This window comes from Hyperolius riggenbachi, chromosome 7 (genome assembly GCF_040937935.1).
Source record: "Hyperolius riggenbachi isolate aHypRig1 chromosome 7, aHypRig1.pri, whole genome shotgun sequence".
Lineage (NCBI taxonomy): Eukaryota > Metazoa > Chordata > Amphibia > Anura > Hyperoliidae > Hyperolius > Hyperolius riggenbachi.
Window position 1 is genome coordinate 266,526,931 of NC_090652.1, and position 18,330 is coordinate 266,545,260.

Here is an 18,330-nt window from a genome sequence, read left to right on the forward strand (position 1 = left end):
AAAACACTTACACACATAAATGTAAAGTTTTATTCTCTCTGCTCAATGGCAATCTATCAAGTGTCCCTGAGCAAAAATACATGAACTATTGACTTTTTTTATCATTCCCCTGCCCTCAGAAGCTATTCTGTGCTGGAGTTTTGTGGCTTTAATTCCTTAACAGTGAGGGTTAGACAAGAGAGAAACAGTCACTTGCATGCCTGAATGTCAGCTCTTTCAGGCAGATAATCAGCAGAAGCGGCCAACTGGGCATCTGATACAAACGCCACTGCTCTGCATCAATCGCTATGGTGTGTGGCATCAACATAATTCTGTATCCCTAAAGACCATAGAATCATTTCATGACGATTTTCTCCACATACTGTTTGGTTTCCTGTAAAATTAGATCGTAAAAATCGAATGGTCGCATTTGTGGAAAATATTGCACCGTCAATGGGCACTTTTAGGAAAAAGTGATCTTTCTAGCTGACTAAATGCGAGTAGAAATATGCCATTGTTTATGCCAAAAACAAGTGGATATGTCTAGAAAACCACCCACTCGCCCCTTTATACATGTTTCTATCTTATCCCTCCATGCCTGGCTTCAATGTACCTTTGCTGTGAAATTGCTGTTTTACATATTCGGTGTGAGATTCCGTACTGACTCTTGACTGATTGCTTTATTTCCCACAATGCAAAGATGTTCACAGACAGCAAACTGTCAGGGCTATGGCCCTGACATCACACTGTGGGAGGGGTTTCACCTCAATATGAGCCCCACAGACACACAGGATCATCTATTTGATAAAAGGTAAAGATTTCTTGTGCAAAAGGGGGTATCAGCTACAGACTGCAATGAACTTCAATCCTGGGTTATAGTTCCTGTTTAAACATGAGATTTATAAAACCTGCAGGACAGACAGCAGGTTTACAGATATGAGTGATAATTACATAGGTGACACATTTATGCTTCAAAAATGAAACCCAGACGCAGGACTGTCCACCATAAATACTAATAAATGGGTACTTCAGTTCAAGTGAAAAATAAAGTTCAACAATCCTCCTTACTGCGAATTAGAGTGCTGTGTACTCACCTGGTACGTTGAGACAGGAGATGCGATATAAGGGGTGATCGATGTCTGGGTGATCATCCGGTTTGTGGCAATGCTATATGGTGGATAGAACCTACAAAACGAAAAAAGAATCCTATCAGAATGCTGGTATACTATGTGGGTATTTCTAACACACAGGTGATGGGGGCCATTATATGGTCTGTATTGGTCCACCAGGCATAGGAAGCCTATTTAGCCTTAGAATGAGAACGCAGGCTGGGTTCACACTCGCTGGGTCATGCCATGGAGAGAGACAGTAGATCCGGTGTGTAATCAGCTGTGACCACCCCATTCATTCTCACCACTCCATTGATGTGTCATAATAGACATCATAGAGAGCATGCTATTTACGACATGTCCAACTTTCATTTGTGGTCCGGAAAGGTCAAGCAGGACTTTGCATTTCCTGACCCCAATCGACACACCAGAACAGTTCCTATACTGTACATGGGATTCTTTGACATGTGAATTGTGGGAAACTAAGTTTCCCTCTAGTGTCAACCTGGCCTAAGTGATTGATGTGTTTGTGTACTTAAGAGTGTTTCTAATGACTTACAATGATGCTCTGATCAATTATGCAATATATGTGTTTTACTGATTTTGGCACTTTTTTTTTTTTTTTTTTTTACAAATTCTCTTGTTAGTATTTTAAAAAAAAGTCAAAGAGCCCCAGGTGGGTACTTACCTCTCAAGAGGGGGGAAGCTCACAGAGTGGCAGTAATATTTACAATAGCTGCTGCGCTGTACTGTGCAGGCGCATATGGCTCGCGCCTGTGCAGTTGAGTGGATCTAAAGGCCTCCCCCTCCTGAGGCAAGTACCCCCCAGGGGCATTTTTTTTGTTACAGATTCACTTTGAGTATATATATAAATGCTTTTCAAAGTTAAGGTTTGCATACACGACTTTTTTTTCAATAGATAAGACATTAACCTCCTTGTGACAGCCTTTTTTTTATTAATTTGCACTCTGTGATCACAGGTTTAGGATTCCTAAACTCAGCTTTCATTACCTGTGGTTCAAGTGAGAGATCAGGCAGGAGCCTGTGTAGTTCAATCTATGCTTAGGCCTACACAGCCCCAAGCATGGAGTACATTTAACAACGCAAGGTCCCAAAGGTTAAGGTTCAATTAAAACACTGACTCAAATGGAAACCCATTATATGCTGCAATTGAGCCTTGACTGAACAATGGTCGGAGAGTGCAGGGTGCCATGGGTGGAGAGATATGTCAGTGAGGCATAATTCTGGGTACACACCATGCAATTTCCTGCCTGATCGACGGGTGACGTACTCGATCGATAAAGCGATCGATTTTCCAAACATAACTGCAAAATCGATCACTTTATTGATCGGGAGTCGATCGGACTGTCGGAAATCGCCTGATTCCCACCCGTTGAGCGGGAAATTGCAAAGTGTGTACCCAGCATAAGACTTGTATAGCCGGCCTACCTATAGTCAACATTGATGTCTCAAATTCAGGGAAAACTCTACAAGATAGTGGCCCCCTGTGTTGGCGAGATCCATGTATTGCTTGCCTATTTGGGTTCAGACAAAGAGTTGTGTCTGAACACTACCATTTGTAGGTGTCGTACAGGTTAACCAACTCCATCACAGCTTCCATGCAGAGGTTCCTCGAGATATCGGTTTTTCCCATGAACCATAGTTCAGATCATAAACAGCTGGCCCCAACGTACGCTTCAGGACAAAACAAACATGGAATGAAAAGATCAGAGTTGGGAAAATCACCTTCTGACATACCCATTTTGAATAGCAGCAGCAGGGTCATAGGTCAACGTCATTCCAGCCTGCAGAAAGGAGAAAACCTAAATCAGATCCATGCTGTAATAAAGAATTTGGTGCTGCATCAGTCTGTCACTGAGAGGAAGAGATACATCCTATATTTTCCCTACGGTTTGCTCCCAATCCCCACCTAAAACAATGAAGGGTTACTCACACCCCCAAAACAATGAAAGGACACTAACACCGTATGACCAGATTCAGTCAGGTTACAGGGAGGAGGTTACTGCAGATTGTAACAAAGTTTGTATCCCATTAAAACTCCAGATTTGTGGAAGAAAAATAAGATTTGGGGGTACGCAGCAAAATATAAAATGGAGATTTAGGACTGTGAATAAATCAATTGCAATCGGATTGTATGGTCTTTGTACAATTTGACCAGCAGTACAGTACTTTGTGGGCCAACATTATGGATAGAATTTGAATAGACTGTTTACAAAGGCATCTGACATTTCCATGCCAAGCAAGTCATGTGCGTTCCCCTGGTTTTGCCATGCCTTGCCTCCCTTAAAGGGGTTCTTTTGCGAAAAAAGTAGGCAGTTAAAAAATTTGACAGATGACAGGTTTTGGGCCAGTCCATCTTTTTAAGGGGGATTCTCAGGGCTTTCTTTGTTTTCAACAGCATTTCCCGAACAGTAGTTTAACTGCCAAAATAGCAAGATACCAGCCGGCCTCCCTAATCACTTGCACACTATTATGTCAGTTAGATTTTGCAACTGTTGTTCGGGAAATGCTGTTGAAAACAAAGAAAGCCCTGAGAATCCCCCTTAAAAAGATGGACTGGCCCAAAACCTTTCATCTGTCACATTTTTTAACTGCCTACTTTTTTTCGCGAAAGAACCCCTTTAAAGTGAACCGAGCATCATTTTTAACACCCAGGGCAGCTCTATAGCAAATTACAAATGCATTCTAAAAATGTGGTTTATTATTAAAAAAAAAAAAAACTCAATTTACCTCATTTTTTACATCTAAGGGTTAAAATAGCCACTTTGTCCGTCCGCAAAGGACCTGAGTTCACTTAGCAGGAGATGGTGGAACACAGATAAGAAATCACCTCATTAGACTTAACTGACCACAAACAAACCCCCATTGTACTTCAAACAGAAAACATCAGTTACAGTTGAAGAATTTCACACCTAGCCTGGACAATGCTAGTTGTAAAACAGCAGGGGTTGAGCTTCTGAACAATGGCAGCCCTTGCAGCTATTTGAAGCCAGGAGCTGCTTAGTTAACTTTAAACCTGTCTAACCTCTCCCTGGTGCTACAAACTAACTACCACTGCAAAAAAACAAAAACAACCTAGCATGACCCAACTATTCTCTTCAGTGTTTGCCTATTGTGAAATCTTTTCTCACCCTGATTTACATTCTGAAATTTATCACAGGTGGCAACTCCTTTTGTCCTGCCAGATGATCCCTGTGGAATGTTAATTTACTGAGAGTTCTAAGCAGGCTTTGCAGTTGGAAACCATCATTATTTCCCACAATGCAACAAGGTGCTACAGCACTAAACTGTCAGGGCCACAGCCTGGACATCATATTGTTGGGGGGGGGGGGGGGGGGGGTTCACCACAATATTAGCCATACTGATGTCCATGATAATCTATTCGAAAGAAGGTAATGAATGGGATGAAGTTCCTCTTTGACTGCCCCACTCCCTTTTTTTGAATGCCTAGAAGAAACCTAACTAGTCTTGTCCAAAAATGCAGCTCTGGGCCAAAATGATACCGTGCCAAGAGGACACAGCAGAGTGTGTACTATCAGTGCAGCCACTCTGCTTTTCCTCACTGTACTGGAACATCCCATTCACTTTAATAGAATGGTCCTGGTGCCAAAAACAGCAGGAAGATCTCAGCGACAAAAGCTGCTTTGTTTATGAAGGTCCTCGTACTAAACCGCTGTAGTAAGATAGCAGAAAACAATGTGTGTGGCGAGCTTTGGCCAAGCAGCATGGCTGGGCAGAGTTCAGTGATTACTAGGTGAGCACTGGCAGGATAGGCTGCACACAGGAGGGCACAGCTCCTCACACACCCAATGCAGTGGCTGCTCCAAGCCAGCTGTGTGACTCATGTTTTTCAAGAGAAACATTCACGCACCCGCCCTGAAATTGTATGGAAAGACTTACAAGTCTCACCTCGCCCTCTCTCGGCCAGGCTCTTCCATTCTGGACGTATTTGTTCTGGGTCTGCCTCTTCTTCTGACCTCCATCGGCAAACTTGCACAGCAGCGCTTCTGTGGGAGCTGCAGAAACAAGCAAATCACTTTCATTCAACAAACGCAGGTTTACTATTCAAGGGGTTAGTGCAATAAACGTCAATGTGCTTCAACTTAAAATGAGGCTCAGGTCAATGCAGGGTCCAGTCACATTTTAAAGGACCTGATCCCACACTCTGTTGGGCCCAATAGGCTGTCCGTCAATTCAGCAGCATAGCGTGCGCTGAGTGCGCCCCCCCCCCCATTGCGCACGCTATGCTGCCAATAGCGCACGTAGCGTGCAAGGACACTGATTTAAGGCGGCGGATTCACTAGCAGGCGCTATGTTTAGTGAATCAAGTCCTTGTTCTTTTTCCAAAAATGCAACAAAATCACATGGGATTTGCATACAGTATGCGGGAAGCGGGAACTTGCTGTGTGATTTTAATATACATAAAATTGCATTTTGTGCGGCCCATAGATTTACATTCTATACAATTTTATGTGTGTTTTCCGCTAAAGCAGCAATGGAATATCAGTAACCATACTTCACTTTTTATTGGACTAACAGGCTGCGTAAATCAATGGGTGCCTCAGAAAAGCGGAGAAGTCTGCAGAGTTGTACCTATAGCATTGATTGTGAATAATAGCAGTCATCACAGTCCCCAGCCTATTCTGTAAGCCGTGAGTCAGCGAGGTGAAGCCCCGCCCATATTGTTACAGCCAGACACCAGAGTGCTTCTCATCTCTGTAATTACTACAATCATAGTACGTATATCTGTCATTCAGCTTACATTTATGCACAATATATCGCAGATTACAGGATCCCTCTTAAATTACAGGTGATTTGTTCAGTTGCACTGCCCAGCTATGACAGAGACCTGAGCAAATTGACAGATAAATGGCTAATAAAATACAGCTACACCGGCGTACTCATCCTAAGCGGTAATAGATCATTCATAATGTGTCGAGGTGTGTCAGCATAACGCCACAGCATTGTCTCCAATACAGCACCTCTCAGAGCCAATGGCCCACAAAGCCTTCCCAGACAGTTAGGGCCCAGTCACACTGGGGCGATTTGCAGGAGATTACCCCCAATTGCCAGTGATCACTAGCGCTTTTAAAAAAAGCTAGTGTAATTAAAAATATATGGCAGTGACTCCACTGCCTCGCTGGCGATTTGCAGCAATATGCAAACACAGTGCATGCATCGTTTTTTCATGATTTTAGAGCAATCGCAATTGAAAGGCTAACAAAATGCAAATCGTGATTATTCAAAAATCGCGAAAATGTCCAATAATAATCGAGTTTTTGCTAGCGATTTGTGATCCCTGCATCTCAATCCCCCCCCATCATATTTAAACTCCCCCACACACCATAACTTCAATACTTTCATAACTAGGGGTAATCTTTCAGAGCCACTCCAAGCTGGCATGGCCCCTGCAGTGCCTTAAAGAGTAACTGTCAGACTGCAGAAGCTAATTTAAACCTCTATTCTCCTGTGTTAAACAGTTTAGACGGAAGCCAAAAAGGCAATAGTGAAGATAAAAATCTCTCTTTCATTTGATGTGTGCTTATCAGCTCTTAAGAGGACGCAAGCCGCAAACCATACTGCAAAGCATTCTGGGGCCCTCCCCTCGGCTGCTAATGAGAAGTTACAGGGTCAAGTAACAATAGCATGTAACTCAGTCCAGCGCACAGCACTGATAAATCTCCCGGCAGAGTACACTGCAGGAGTCCGCTATTGTTCCTAGCCACGTGGCTAATTAATATTCACTGCAAACTAGTGTTATTCAGTACGAGCTTTTCTGTGATCAGGAAGCAGGGAGGACATGACGACACATTTGGCTTCATAGGAGACAGACAAACATGGAGCCTGCCATGAGCTGTCAGGAGCATCATTCTCTGCATATACTATATAAAAATTCTGTGAAATCCAAACGTGGACAGTGAAATGCATATGTAATGTAAGTACAGCCTATATTTAGCTACTGATATATGTGTTTATTTTCTCTGAGACCTTATACCTAACAGCTCCTCTTTAAAGGGAAGGTCCAAGCAAAAAAAAAAAATGAGTTTCACTTACCTGGGGCTTCTACCAGCCCCATGTAGCCATCCTGTGCCCTCGTAGTCACTCACTGCTGCTCCAGTCCCCTGCTGGCAGCTTTCTGACCTCGGAGGTCAGGGCCGCATTGCGTACATTTTTACGCATTCCAGCTAGTGCAGGAACAAAAATGTATGCGTTGCACCACTAACGCGTAAAAATGTATGTGTTAATGTTCCTGCACTAGCGGGAATGTGTAAAAATGTACGCAATGCGGCCCTGACCTCCGAGGTCAGAAAGCTGCCAGCGGGGGACTGGAGCAGCAGTGAGTGACTATGAGGGCACAGGATGGCTACATGGGGCTGGTAGAAGCCCCAGGTAAGTGAAACTCATTTTTTTTTTTTGCTTGGACCTTCCCTTTAAAGAGGAGTGTGGAGCACAAAGCCAATCACTTCCTCTATGGGAATGGGGTGGGGCTATGCACTCCACTTGCCTACCCTACCGTGTAATCCTATGGAAGGGAGTGCGGCCATAGTGCGCGTGATGCCACATAGAGGGAGTTACTGTGGGACATGGCGTGTGGGAAAAGGTGAGGCTGGGCGATCCTTAAGGTAGCCATACACTGGTCGATTTGCCATCAGATTCGACCAACAGACAATCCCTCTCTGATCGAATCTGATCAGAGAGGGATCGTATGGCTACCTTTACTGCAAACAGATTGTGAACCGATTTCAGCCTGAAACCGTTCACAATCTGTAGTGGTGGTGCTGCCGCCGCTCTCCCCCACCCCCGCATTCATTACTTGTTCTGGCCAGCGCGAGTCCCCTGGTCCCGCTGTCTTCTTCTCCGCTCTGGTCTGGTCTCCGGCATGCTTCACTTCTTCCTGCCCGGCAGGAAGTTTAAACAGTAGAGGGCAGTAGAGCGCCCTCTACTGTTTAAACTTCCTGCCGGGCAGGAAGAAGTGAAGCATGCTGGAGACCAGACCAGAGCGGAGAAGACAGAAGTGACAGTGGGGACTCGCGCCAGCCGGAACAGGTAATGTATACCCGCTGCATTGCGCCGGTCGTCGGGCATTCGAAGACCGCTATCGAGGCACTCCTGACCCGCCGGCGACCGAGAAAAATCTTCCGCATGGATGGGTCGACGGGAATCAATGGGAACGATCAATTTCGGACGGAAATCGATCGTCCTGTCAGCGGTGTACGCTGCGATTTCACAGCCGTTTCGATCACTGTGATCAAAACGGCTGTATATCGGCGGGAAAATCGTTAAGTGTATGGGCCCCTTTAAAGTGAACCCAAGGTGAGAGTGATATAGAGGCTGGCATAGACTCTGAACAAGCATGCAGATTCTGACACAAATCGGACTGGATTAGCTGCATGCTTGTTTCGGGTGTGAATCAGACACTACAGCAGCCAAAGAGATCAGCAGGACTGCCAGGCAGCTGGTATTGTTTAAAAGTAAATAAATATGGCAGCCTCCACATACCACATTTCAGGTTCCCTTTAAATTAAACCCCAAGGCCAAGGCCATACAGTGCAGTCGGCTATATTTCTGAGGGTTACAGCAGCAGAACAGAGCGGACCAGGATGAAGCTGAGTGACTGGAAGAAGCCCCCCAAAATCAGAACTTGTTCCCCTGGTTTACATACAGTTGAGGACCCCTGTGGTGGAACCTGACAAATTGTTTTGGGAAACCCTGGTATGTATTCGCATAAAAAAAAAACAAAAAAACAGAATTTGCAATAAGGGGGGAAAAAAAAAAAAAAAACATTCCTACAATCAAATAATATTCCCAGGAATTAAAAAAAAAAAAATAGGTTCACTGTGCCAGCTCCCTCCTGGAAGGTGCTATGGGAAAAGTCGATGCAATGCTGCACTCTGCCTTCTATAGACACCAGCCAGCCAATACGGTAACTGCCATATATGGTGCAGCCCCAAAGTATAGAGCCTTTATATTTCTGACTATTATCAGGATGAGATCTATGGAACACAATATTGCCTGTAATTTCCGTAGTTTAGCTTTAAAGGGAACCTTAACAGAGGGCTATGGATGTTTCCTGTTAAACAATACTAGTTGCCTGGCAGTCCAGCTGATCTCTGTGGCTGCAATAGTGGCTGAATCACACCCTGAAACAAGTATGCAGCTAATCCAGTCTGACTTCAGTCAGAGCACCTGATCTGCATGCTTGTTCAGGGGCTGTGGCTAAAAGTATTAAGGTCCGTACACACGCCGGACTTTAGGCAACGACGGGTCCGTCGTTGCCTCCCGCTGGGTGGGCGTGCCAGCGACAGTCCGGCGTGTGTACGCTCTGTCGTCAGACTGATACGGCTGTTTCTGAGCGATCCGCCGGGCGGATCGCTCAGAAACAGCCGTATCAGTCTGACGACAGAGCGTACACACGCCGGACTGTCGCTGGCACGCCCACCCAGCGGGAGGCAACGACGGACCCGTCGTTGCCTAAAGTCCGGCGTGTGTACGGACCTTTAGAGACACAGGATCAGCAGGCGATTCAGGCAACTGGTATTATTTTAAAAGGAAAAATCCATATCCTTCTCAGTTTAGGTTCCCTTTAAGAGCTTCTGAAAAGGCCTCCTCCATAAAAACGATAGCCATAAAATGAAGTCCGATCCACATGAAACATCGGAGCAGCATCTAATCCCGCGGCCTCACTAGCCACACTGCTGATGAGTTTGTCAAGCAGACGGCCGTCCTCTTTGGAGCTAATTTAAAGCTTGCGGGCCTGTGTTGTGTGGTCCCTGTTTTCCAATCTTTAGCTGACATGCCTGCTATCAGCAGAGCAATCTTGAAGCGCTCCCAGTATACCTGCTGCGTATTGTGCCAGGAAAGCACAGAGCGTCTCGGCAAAACTAATTATTCCATTTTATTCAGTCTCTGCTCCGTCTGTGAGTCCACAGTGGCCTCGAGCAAACTCATCTCGCAACAAAAGCCTCCAGTATGGAAGGCAGCCTCCTGTCTCAGATACGGCAGGGCAATTACATTGTCATCACTTCCTTCATCTATTGCTCGCTTTACCTTATATTCTAGCTTTTAAGTTTGATGGATTATTATTTTTTAGTTTTTTTTGTTTTTGGATTAATAGGTTTAAAGTGGACTTTAACTCTTGCACAGGACAGATGGAAAACCTAGATAATGCATCCTATATGTATTTAGAGAGTTTAGCCTGTCTAAATCCCCCTCCTCTGACTAATCGCAAGTTGTAATTTGAGCTCTCCCTGTCACATGACTGCCATGACAGATAAGCCCATTTGAAAGCACAGGATGCTTAAAGGGATACTGTAGGGGGGTCGGGGGAAAATGAGTTGAACTTACCCAGGGCTTCTAATGGTCCCCCGCAGACATCCTGTGTTGGCGCAGCCACTCACCGATGCTCCGGCCCCGCCTCCAGTTCACTTCTGGAATTTCTGACTTTAACGTCAGAAAACCACTGCGCCTGCGTTGCCGTGTCCTCGATCCCGCTGATGTCACCAGGAGTGTACTGCGCAGACACAGACCATACTGGGCCTGCGCTGTGCACTCTTGGTGACATCAGCAGGATCGAGGACACGGCAACGCAGGCGCAGTGGTTTTCTGACGTTAAAGTCAGAAATTCCAGAAGTGAACTGGAGGCGGGGCCGGAGCATCGGTGAGTGGCTGCGCCAACACAGGATGTCTGCGGGGGACCATTAGAAGCCCCGGGTAAGTTCAACTCATTTTCCCCCTGACCCCCCTACAGTATCCCTTTAAGTGGACCTGAACTCTTGCACAGGACAGAAGGAAAACAGATGTATGCACGCTGTATTTAGAGAGGGTTTAGCCTGGTTAATTCCCCCTCATTTATCACAAGTTGTAATTTGATATCTCCTGTCTCACATGACTGCCATGGCAGAGATGGCAGATAAGCTAATTTGAAAGCACAGGCTGTTAACATGTCTACTTCCATGAATCTGGAAGTAGCAGCAGTGCAGATTTATTGCAGGATTTTTATCAGCTGTAACACAAATGTTTTTTGATTAAAGGTAATTATGCTGTTGCGTATCTTTTAAACCAGAGAGGACGTTCTCAGTACAGGTCTGCTTTTACAATATGTCTGCTTCCATGAATCACGAAGTAGCAACGGTGCAGATTTACTTTAGGATTTGTATCAGCTGTAGCAAAGATGTTTTTAAGGTTATTATGCTGTTGTGTATCTTTTAGAGCAGAGATGACGTTCTGAATTCAGGTCCGCTTTAAAAGTATTCTTTATGTACTGGTGTTATAAACTTTGAAAACATTTTCTTGAAAGGATTTGCTTTAGTCTGTGCTCACTCTGCCATACTAAAAAAACACCCCAATATTGCTCTGATCGATATCTGAAGGTAAAACCAGCTGATGGGTAATACATTATAGCAGATCTAAACTCAGAACATCCTCTCTGCTGTAAAAGATACGCAACAGCATAATAACCTTTAAAGAAAAACATTTCTTTGTTACAGCTGATACAAAGCCTGCAATAAATCTGCAGTGTCTCTTCTTCCTGCTGTCATGGAAGCAGACATAGGGTTAACATTCTGTGTTTACAAATTAGCTGCTCTGTCGTAGCAGTCAGCTGACACAGCTGAAAGATCAAACTAAACTTGTGATTTGTCACAAATGAGGGGGAATTAGACAGGCTAAACTCTCTAAATACATACAGGGTGCATTTCTCTCCGTTTTCCTTCTGTCCTGTGCAAGAGTTCGGGTCCACTGTAAAGGTGTGTACCAGGCTGAAGTGTGAGCTATATAGCTGCAGCATGACACGGTCCTCATCATAGAAAGGCCTAAATAACCTGGACTTCATTAAAAAGCCAATTGTATGCTTGCAATCATTTAAACATGAATATCCTTTATCAGCGTGACTGGTAAAACCAATAGTGATTATATCAGCCCTAGATCAGTAACATAATGCCTGGTATCCTTCCTGGAAAGCCATAAATCACCACGGCACATGCTATAATTACAGGCGGCCCTGCCGCTCTATCTAGGAGAGGGAATTGCATATAATTACACTCATTTCTAAATCGCTCACCCTGTGACTCACACACCTGAGACATACATATTGCTAATATCACATCACCGGCATTATGAGAAGTTACAGGGATTTCACATCTTTATTAAGCGCTCCTGACAGAGTGTTGGGAAACTGCAACTGCAAAGCTACTTATTTATTCTTAGTGGGATTGTCAGCCACAAAATCCAATTCCATTTACACAGTGCTCGGTGTTTCTTATGTAGTCTAAATGCAGTCTGCATTGCAAGCATTGAATTATAATCATAAATGTTTCTGATGTAACGAATCTTAGGTCAGTCAGCCTGGCTCTATTTTGGTACGTTGTAAGGGAGAAGGAAGCGTGTTATCTCCCCTACCACCAGGGATGCTAAAATTCGTGAGATACCCGGATAGTTGCTATCCAGATATCTCCCAGTAAACCTGGGCGGGGGGGGGGGGGGGGGAGGCTTCGATCCGTCCCTCGGCGCCTCCCACGATGCGGTTCACGCAGTAGTCACGTGATGCGCGTGGACCGCGCCGAGGGACAGACCAAAGAAGACGTCAGACAAGTACGCTTGACCACCTCCCCCAGCCCGCACAGGTTTACTGGGAGATATCTGGATAGCAAATATTGGGTATCTCCCGAATCCAAATTTGAGCATCCCTGCCTACCACATATCTGCTCCTCAATGATTGACTGAGGGCAGTTCAGTGTGAAAGGAGGCTGAGAAGAACAAACAAACATCATCCATCTACAGAACCTGATAAAATAGATCTATGATGTGCCCACGTGTTTACAAAGAATGCTAGATATGACAGTGCAGTTTCTAGGAGGGAGGGGAAAAAAAAGTGTAAGGGGGGAAATGACACCAGTATTGGCTTCAGTCATAGGCAGTAAAATGAAAATGCCTGGAACAGTTTTCTATTTATTTACTATATAAAATTCACTGAAATCAAAATCAAAACTTGGGACAATACAATACATATCATACGTAGAACAAGTATTTATCTACTTATATATTTGCATTTTTCCTGGGATAGTATGGCTGTCCCTGCTGCTTTAAAGTAGAAGATAAGAGTGATATGGAGGCTGCCATTTATCTTCTTTTAAACAATACCAGTTACTCGGCTGTCCTGCTGACGTTTACGGCTGCAGTAGAGTCTGAATCACACACTTGAAACAAGCATGTGGCTAATCTTGTCAAATTTTTGTCATAAACAACTGATCTGCATGTTTGTTCATGGTCTATGGCTAAAAGTATCAAAAGCAAATGATAAGCAGGACAGCCAGGCAACTGGTATTGCTTAAAATGGAAAAAAAAAGGCAGCCTCCATATCCCTCTCACTTTAGGATCTCTTTAAAGCACACCTGGCCTAGAAGGGACATGGAGGCTGACATGTTTAAATTTCCTTTTAAAGAGACTAACTAGATTTTCAGCCTTATTTCTCCTATCCTATACCTGTTCTAATGTGGTCTGTCTTACTGCAGCCTTTCCTAGTTGCACAGTGGCTGTGTTATCTCTGTTATATCATTTAATCTTCTTTCCTCTGTTGGCTTTGTCAGGCTCAGGTACTCAGGCAGGAATGTGCTGGTCTGCTTGTGATAGGATAGAAGCTATACACACCCTCTCCACGCCCCCTCCAGGCTCTGTGTGAGTCACAGACTGAGCTCCTCTCAGCCTATCACAATCTGGTTAGCAGCCATGTCTTTTGTTTGTAAACACTGCCTAAAACTGGCAATTTCAAGCCAGGATTGCAGCAGGGAGTGGCAGAAACAGCACAGAGGGGCCCAGGAGAACATAATAAATAGAATGGTATGCTTTTTATTGTAAGAATTGTACAGTACAGATTCTCTTTAAACAATGGAGATCTCCTTGGCTGTCCGGCTGATCCTCTGATACCTTTAGCCATAGACTTGAACAAGCATGCAGATCAGCTATTTCTGACAATTTGACAAGATTAGCTGCATGCTTGTTTCAGGTATGTGATTCAAACCCTACTGATCAGAAGGACTTCCAGGAAACAAATATTTAAAAGAAAATATAGCATTATTATAATTTAGTAATTATATAGCGCCAACATCTTCTGCAGCGCTGTACAGAGTATATTGTCTTGTCACATGACTGTCCATTAGAGGCGCTCACAGTCTAATCCCTACCAGTGTTTTATGTGTATATATGCATCATGTAGTGTATGTATCTAGGGCCAGGGCCAATATAGTGTATGCATCAAGGGCCAGTTCGGGGAAGCCAATTAACTTAACTGTATGTTTTTGTGAGGAGGATACCGGAGTGCCTGGAGGAAACCCATGCAGACACAGGGAATACATACAAAATCTGTGTAGATAGTGCCCTGGCTGGTATTTGAACCAGGGACCCAGCGCTGCAAGGCGAGAGTGCTAACCACTATGCCACAACCCTCTCAGTTCAGGTGTACTGTAAGGTGGACCTGAAGTGAGAGATCTCCCTAATGGTGGCCACTAATGATCCAATCTTTTTCATCCAATCTTACCAAATCTATGTAGTAGAAGAGTAAACTGATGGAATATATTAATTGGATACTTCTGGCAGTTACCTTATATTAGATAGAAATGATAAGATTGGATGAAAAAGATTGGACCATTAGTGGCCACCATAAGAAGAGGGAAGGAAGATCTAATTACTCTAACTCCTAGAGATGCGACAATTATTCCGCCCATGTTTATCCACCCAAAACTGAAATATATGCTCTGAATTGAACACATGTGCCATTTAAAAGGGTCTTCCAACCTCAGGCCGTTTAATGACAATCCACTCCCTCAGTAGGCAATTACAGCACGGAGGGGTTGCTCTGAATACCTCTTACTTTGGGATTCCTTGTCAAATAGATGGGCAGAACACATGGTCCTTCTGCATCTCTGGAGAGCCAGATGGAAGGTCAGCTCACCAAGGGGAGGCGGAGCTAAACCCAGTAATACTGTACAAAGGACAGGACCTCAGTGTGGCCAGTCAGAAGTCACCATTCAGTTTTATGTGGTTAAAGACATAAGAATAGATACAATCCGGGTTCTGTAGCTTTATGCTGGTCACCATCACTTGTGTAACCTGTAACTGAACACACAGGACTTCAAAGCAGAATAACGGGAATGACAGAGTTCCTGCAGATAGTCTGCATTCTAAGAATTCAGACAGGCCTCAGAACATGTCCCTGTTCACCTGCATGACTTCTGACCAGCTAATCATAGCACAAGACGCCTATGTGGGGAGAGAAGGGAGGGATATACTTTGCAAGGTTGTTTGCAGAGTGGTCCTGTTTTAGCAATATAGTGTGTTATTTTTTTTCTTTCCCTTGCCCTCTGTTAAATGCAGGTTAAATAGCATAACAAACTATAGTTTAAATTGGCCTGGCAGCACCTGTCAAGGAATAAATGTTGGTTCATACTGATCAGCTTACAGCAGCTGGAAGAATACCACTAGAGGGTGCTCATGTTAAACATTCTCGTTGCTATTGAATAACAAGCACTGTGTCACTCAAAATGAGCAGCCATCCTGGTGACCTCCAGTGGTAAGTAGAAGTAGATCCTGTTCAGAATACTGTGAGGTCAGCGCTCTGTCAGCAAGTATCAGCACACTGGTTTTCAGGGTCCTGAGACCCCAGAACCATCTTCACCCTTCCCAACACTAACCTTTCAGTTCTGAACCTTTATATCTCCTGGTTTCCCATGTCTGAATTTAATCAAAATACCTTCCTTACCAGATGCCAGCCCTTAACTGTTCTTCCTAACCCATGCTGACCTTTATCATCATCCTATGACTACAACAGTGCCCCACAATAAGTGCAGGAGGTGCTGAAAATGTCCTCTTCACAGCTGCTGCATAGCTTGTTTAAAGGACAATTGCCTTGCTGTCCTGTTTAGCCGCTGCCTCTAAGGCCCGGTTCACATTAGCGTTCGCTATCCGGATTTTCCGGATCTGATCCGGACCGCATACTGTACAAACGGAACGTACGTTCCGCATAGCAATGCAAAGGCTATGCGGACGTTCACATACGTACGTTCCGTACAGTACGGAGCCGGACCGAATCCGGACTCCAGACTCTTTTCCAACATGCGCTATTTTTTGTGTCCGGATCTCCAGCCCACGCATCCTGACCGGAGCCTGACCTGAGCCTGACAGCACCATCAGGAACACAGAAACCAATGGGGAACGGAAGGCACAGAACACACTGCCTACAAAAACCTGACGTTCTACCCCACTTCCTATGCGTATCCAAGCGGCCATTTCGGATGGGGACACATGGGCCAAGCATGTTTGGAGTGGAGCAGCAGTGACAGACGTGCTGGAGCTGTTTGGCAGAATGTCGGAGGTGGAGGTGAGGCCTACAGCGGAGGAACCTGATTCTACAGGTGCACCAGGTGCACCTTCTGCTGACCCCAACATTTTTTTATTTATATTTAACTATTTTTTGCGCACGGATCCGGATGGCAGCCTGATGCATGCCTGATACAAACGGACCGGATCCTGATCGGAACCGTACGGTTCTGATCAGGATCAGGTCAGGATCCGATCAGGATCCGGTCCGTTTACTTGCCAAAACGCAAGTGTGAACGGGGCCTAATACGTTTGCTATAGACCCTGAACAAGCATGCCGATCGGATGTGTGGCTTGATTTGCCACCTGATTGCTTCATGTGAGTGATTCAGACACTACTGATGTATGAAAGATCAGGATGCCACACAATTGGTATTATTTAAAAGGAAATAAATATGGTAGCCTCCATATCCCTCTCAGGTCAGTTGTCCTTTAAAGTGTTTGCCAGAAGAGTTAAATTAGAACCATGTAAAAAGGTAAAAACATGGCAATAAATGCACCTAACCCAAACATTTTTATATGTTTTTATAAAGACTATACAGTAGAATCTCATTATAGAAAACTCTGAGTAAACCTCTGGATATAGTAAATTCAGTCCTCAGGTCCCAGAAAATGTTTCTGTATAAATATACAATGTATGACAAATTCTGATATAGTAAACTACTTTTCCTGGTTCCTTGGAGGTTACTGTAACGGGATTCTACTGTATTGCATATTACTCCCATGTGATTTAATTTAATTTAATCGGCAAGTGCTGTTATAGCATCATCCAATAGAGAAAGCAAACCAGACATAAAATTGGCCATACATCATACAATCTTGTACAACTTCCCTGTAGTACTGTATTAGTAACAATCTTACAACTTCCCTGTAGCGATGTATTAGTAACAATCTTACAACTTCCCTGTAGCGATGTATTAGTAACAATCTTACAACTTCCCTGTAGTACTGTATTAGTAACAATCTTACAACTTCCCTGTAGTGCTGTATTAGGGCCGGTTCACACGGACGGCAGGCGGCGTTGGGGCGGCCAGGAAGTCGTGTCGTCCTGTGACGTCCTGTTCGCTGGCGGCAGTACTGAGATCGTCGCGTTCAGCGTTTCTCCTCCCCGCAGGGGGACATGAAGCCGCGTCGGCTAGCCGTCCCTGGACGTCGCATGCGGCTTCTAGGGACGGCCGAAACGACGCGTTAAATCGGGATTGGAACGCCGCGCTTATGCTATCGACGGTAACCGCGCAATGCTAAGCCATTCACTTGAATGGGAGCGTTTAGCCGATGGGTCCCGAACGCTTGGCGGTAGACGCCGCCTGCCGTCCGTGTGAACCGGCCCTTAGTGACAATCTTACAACTTCCCTGTAGTGCTGTATTAGTGACAATCTTACAACTTCCCTGTAGTGCTGTATTAGTAACAATCTTACAACTTCCCTGTAGTACTGTATTAGTGACAATCTTACAACTTCCCTGTAGTACTGTATTAGTGACAATCTTACAACTTCCCTGTAGTGCTGTATTAGTGACAATCTTACAACTTCCCTGTAGTGCTGTATTAGTAACAATCTTACAACTTCCCTGTAGTACTGTATTAGTAACAATCTTACAACTTCCCTGTAGTGCTGTATTAGTAACAATCTTACAACTTCCCTGTAGTACTGTATTAGTAACAATCTTACAACTTCCCTGTAGTGCTGTATTAGTAACAATCTTACAACTTCCCTGTAGTGCTGTATTAGTAACAATCTTACAACTTCCCTGTAGTGCTGTATTGGTAACAATCTTACAACTTTCCTGTAGTACTGTATTGGTAACAATCTTACAACTTCCCTGTAGCACTAGTTGCAGTCTTGCCTGTAGC

At 44.5% G+C, this 18,330-nt stretch overlaps 1 protein-coding gene across 6 annotated transcripts in view; it reads right to left on the reverse strand.

Moving 5' to 3' along the window:
- The window catches only part of RBMS1 (RNA binding motif single stranded interacting protein 1), a 470,972-nt gene that overhangs the window by 25,429 nt on the left and 427,213 nt on the right, over positions 1-18,330 (reverse strand). For 3 of the 6 annotated variants that reach the window (XM_068245656.1, XM_068245661.1, XM_068245660.1), the window contains exons 7-9: positions 5,010-5,125; positions 2,835-2,893; positions 1,074-1,164 (exon numbers count right to left, since the gene is read on the reverse strand). In XM_068245656.1, coding sequence (XP_068101757.1) covers positions 1,074-1,164; positions 2,835-2,893; positions 5,010-5,125 — 266 coding nt within the window. The remainder of the gene's footprint in view (positions 1-1,073; positions 1,165-2,834; positions 2,894-5,009; positions 5,126-18,330) is intronic. The other 3 variants (XM_068245657.1, XM_068245659.1, XM_068245658.1) reach the window with 3 other exon arrangements.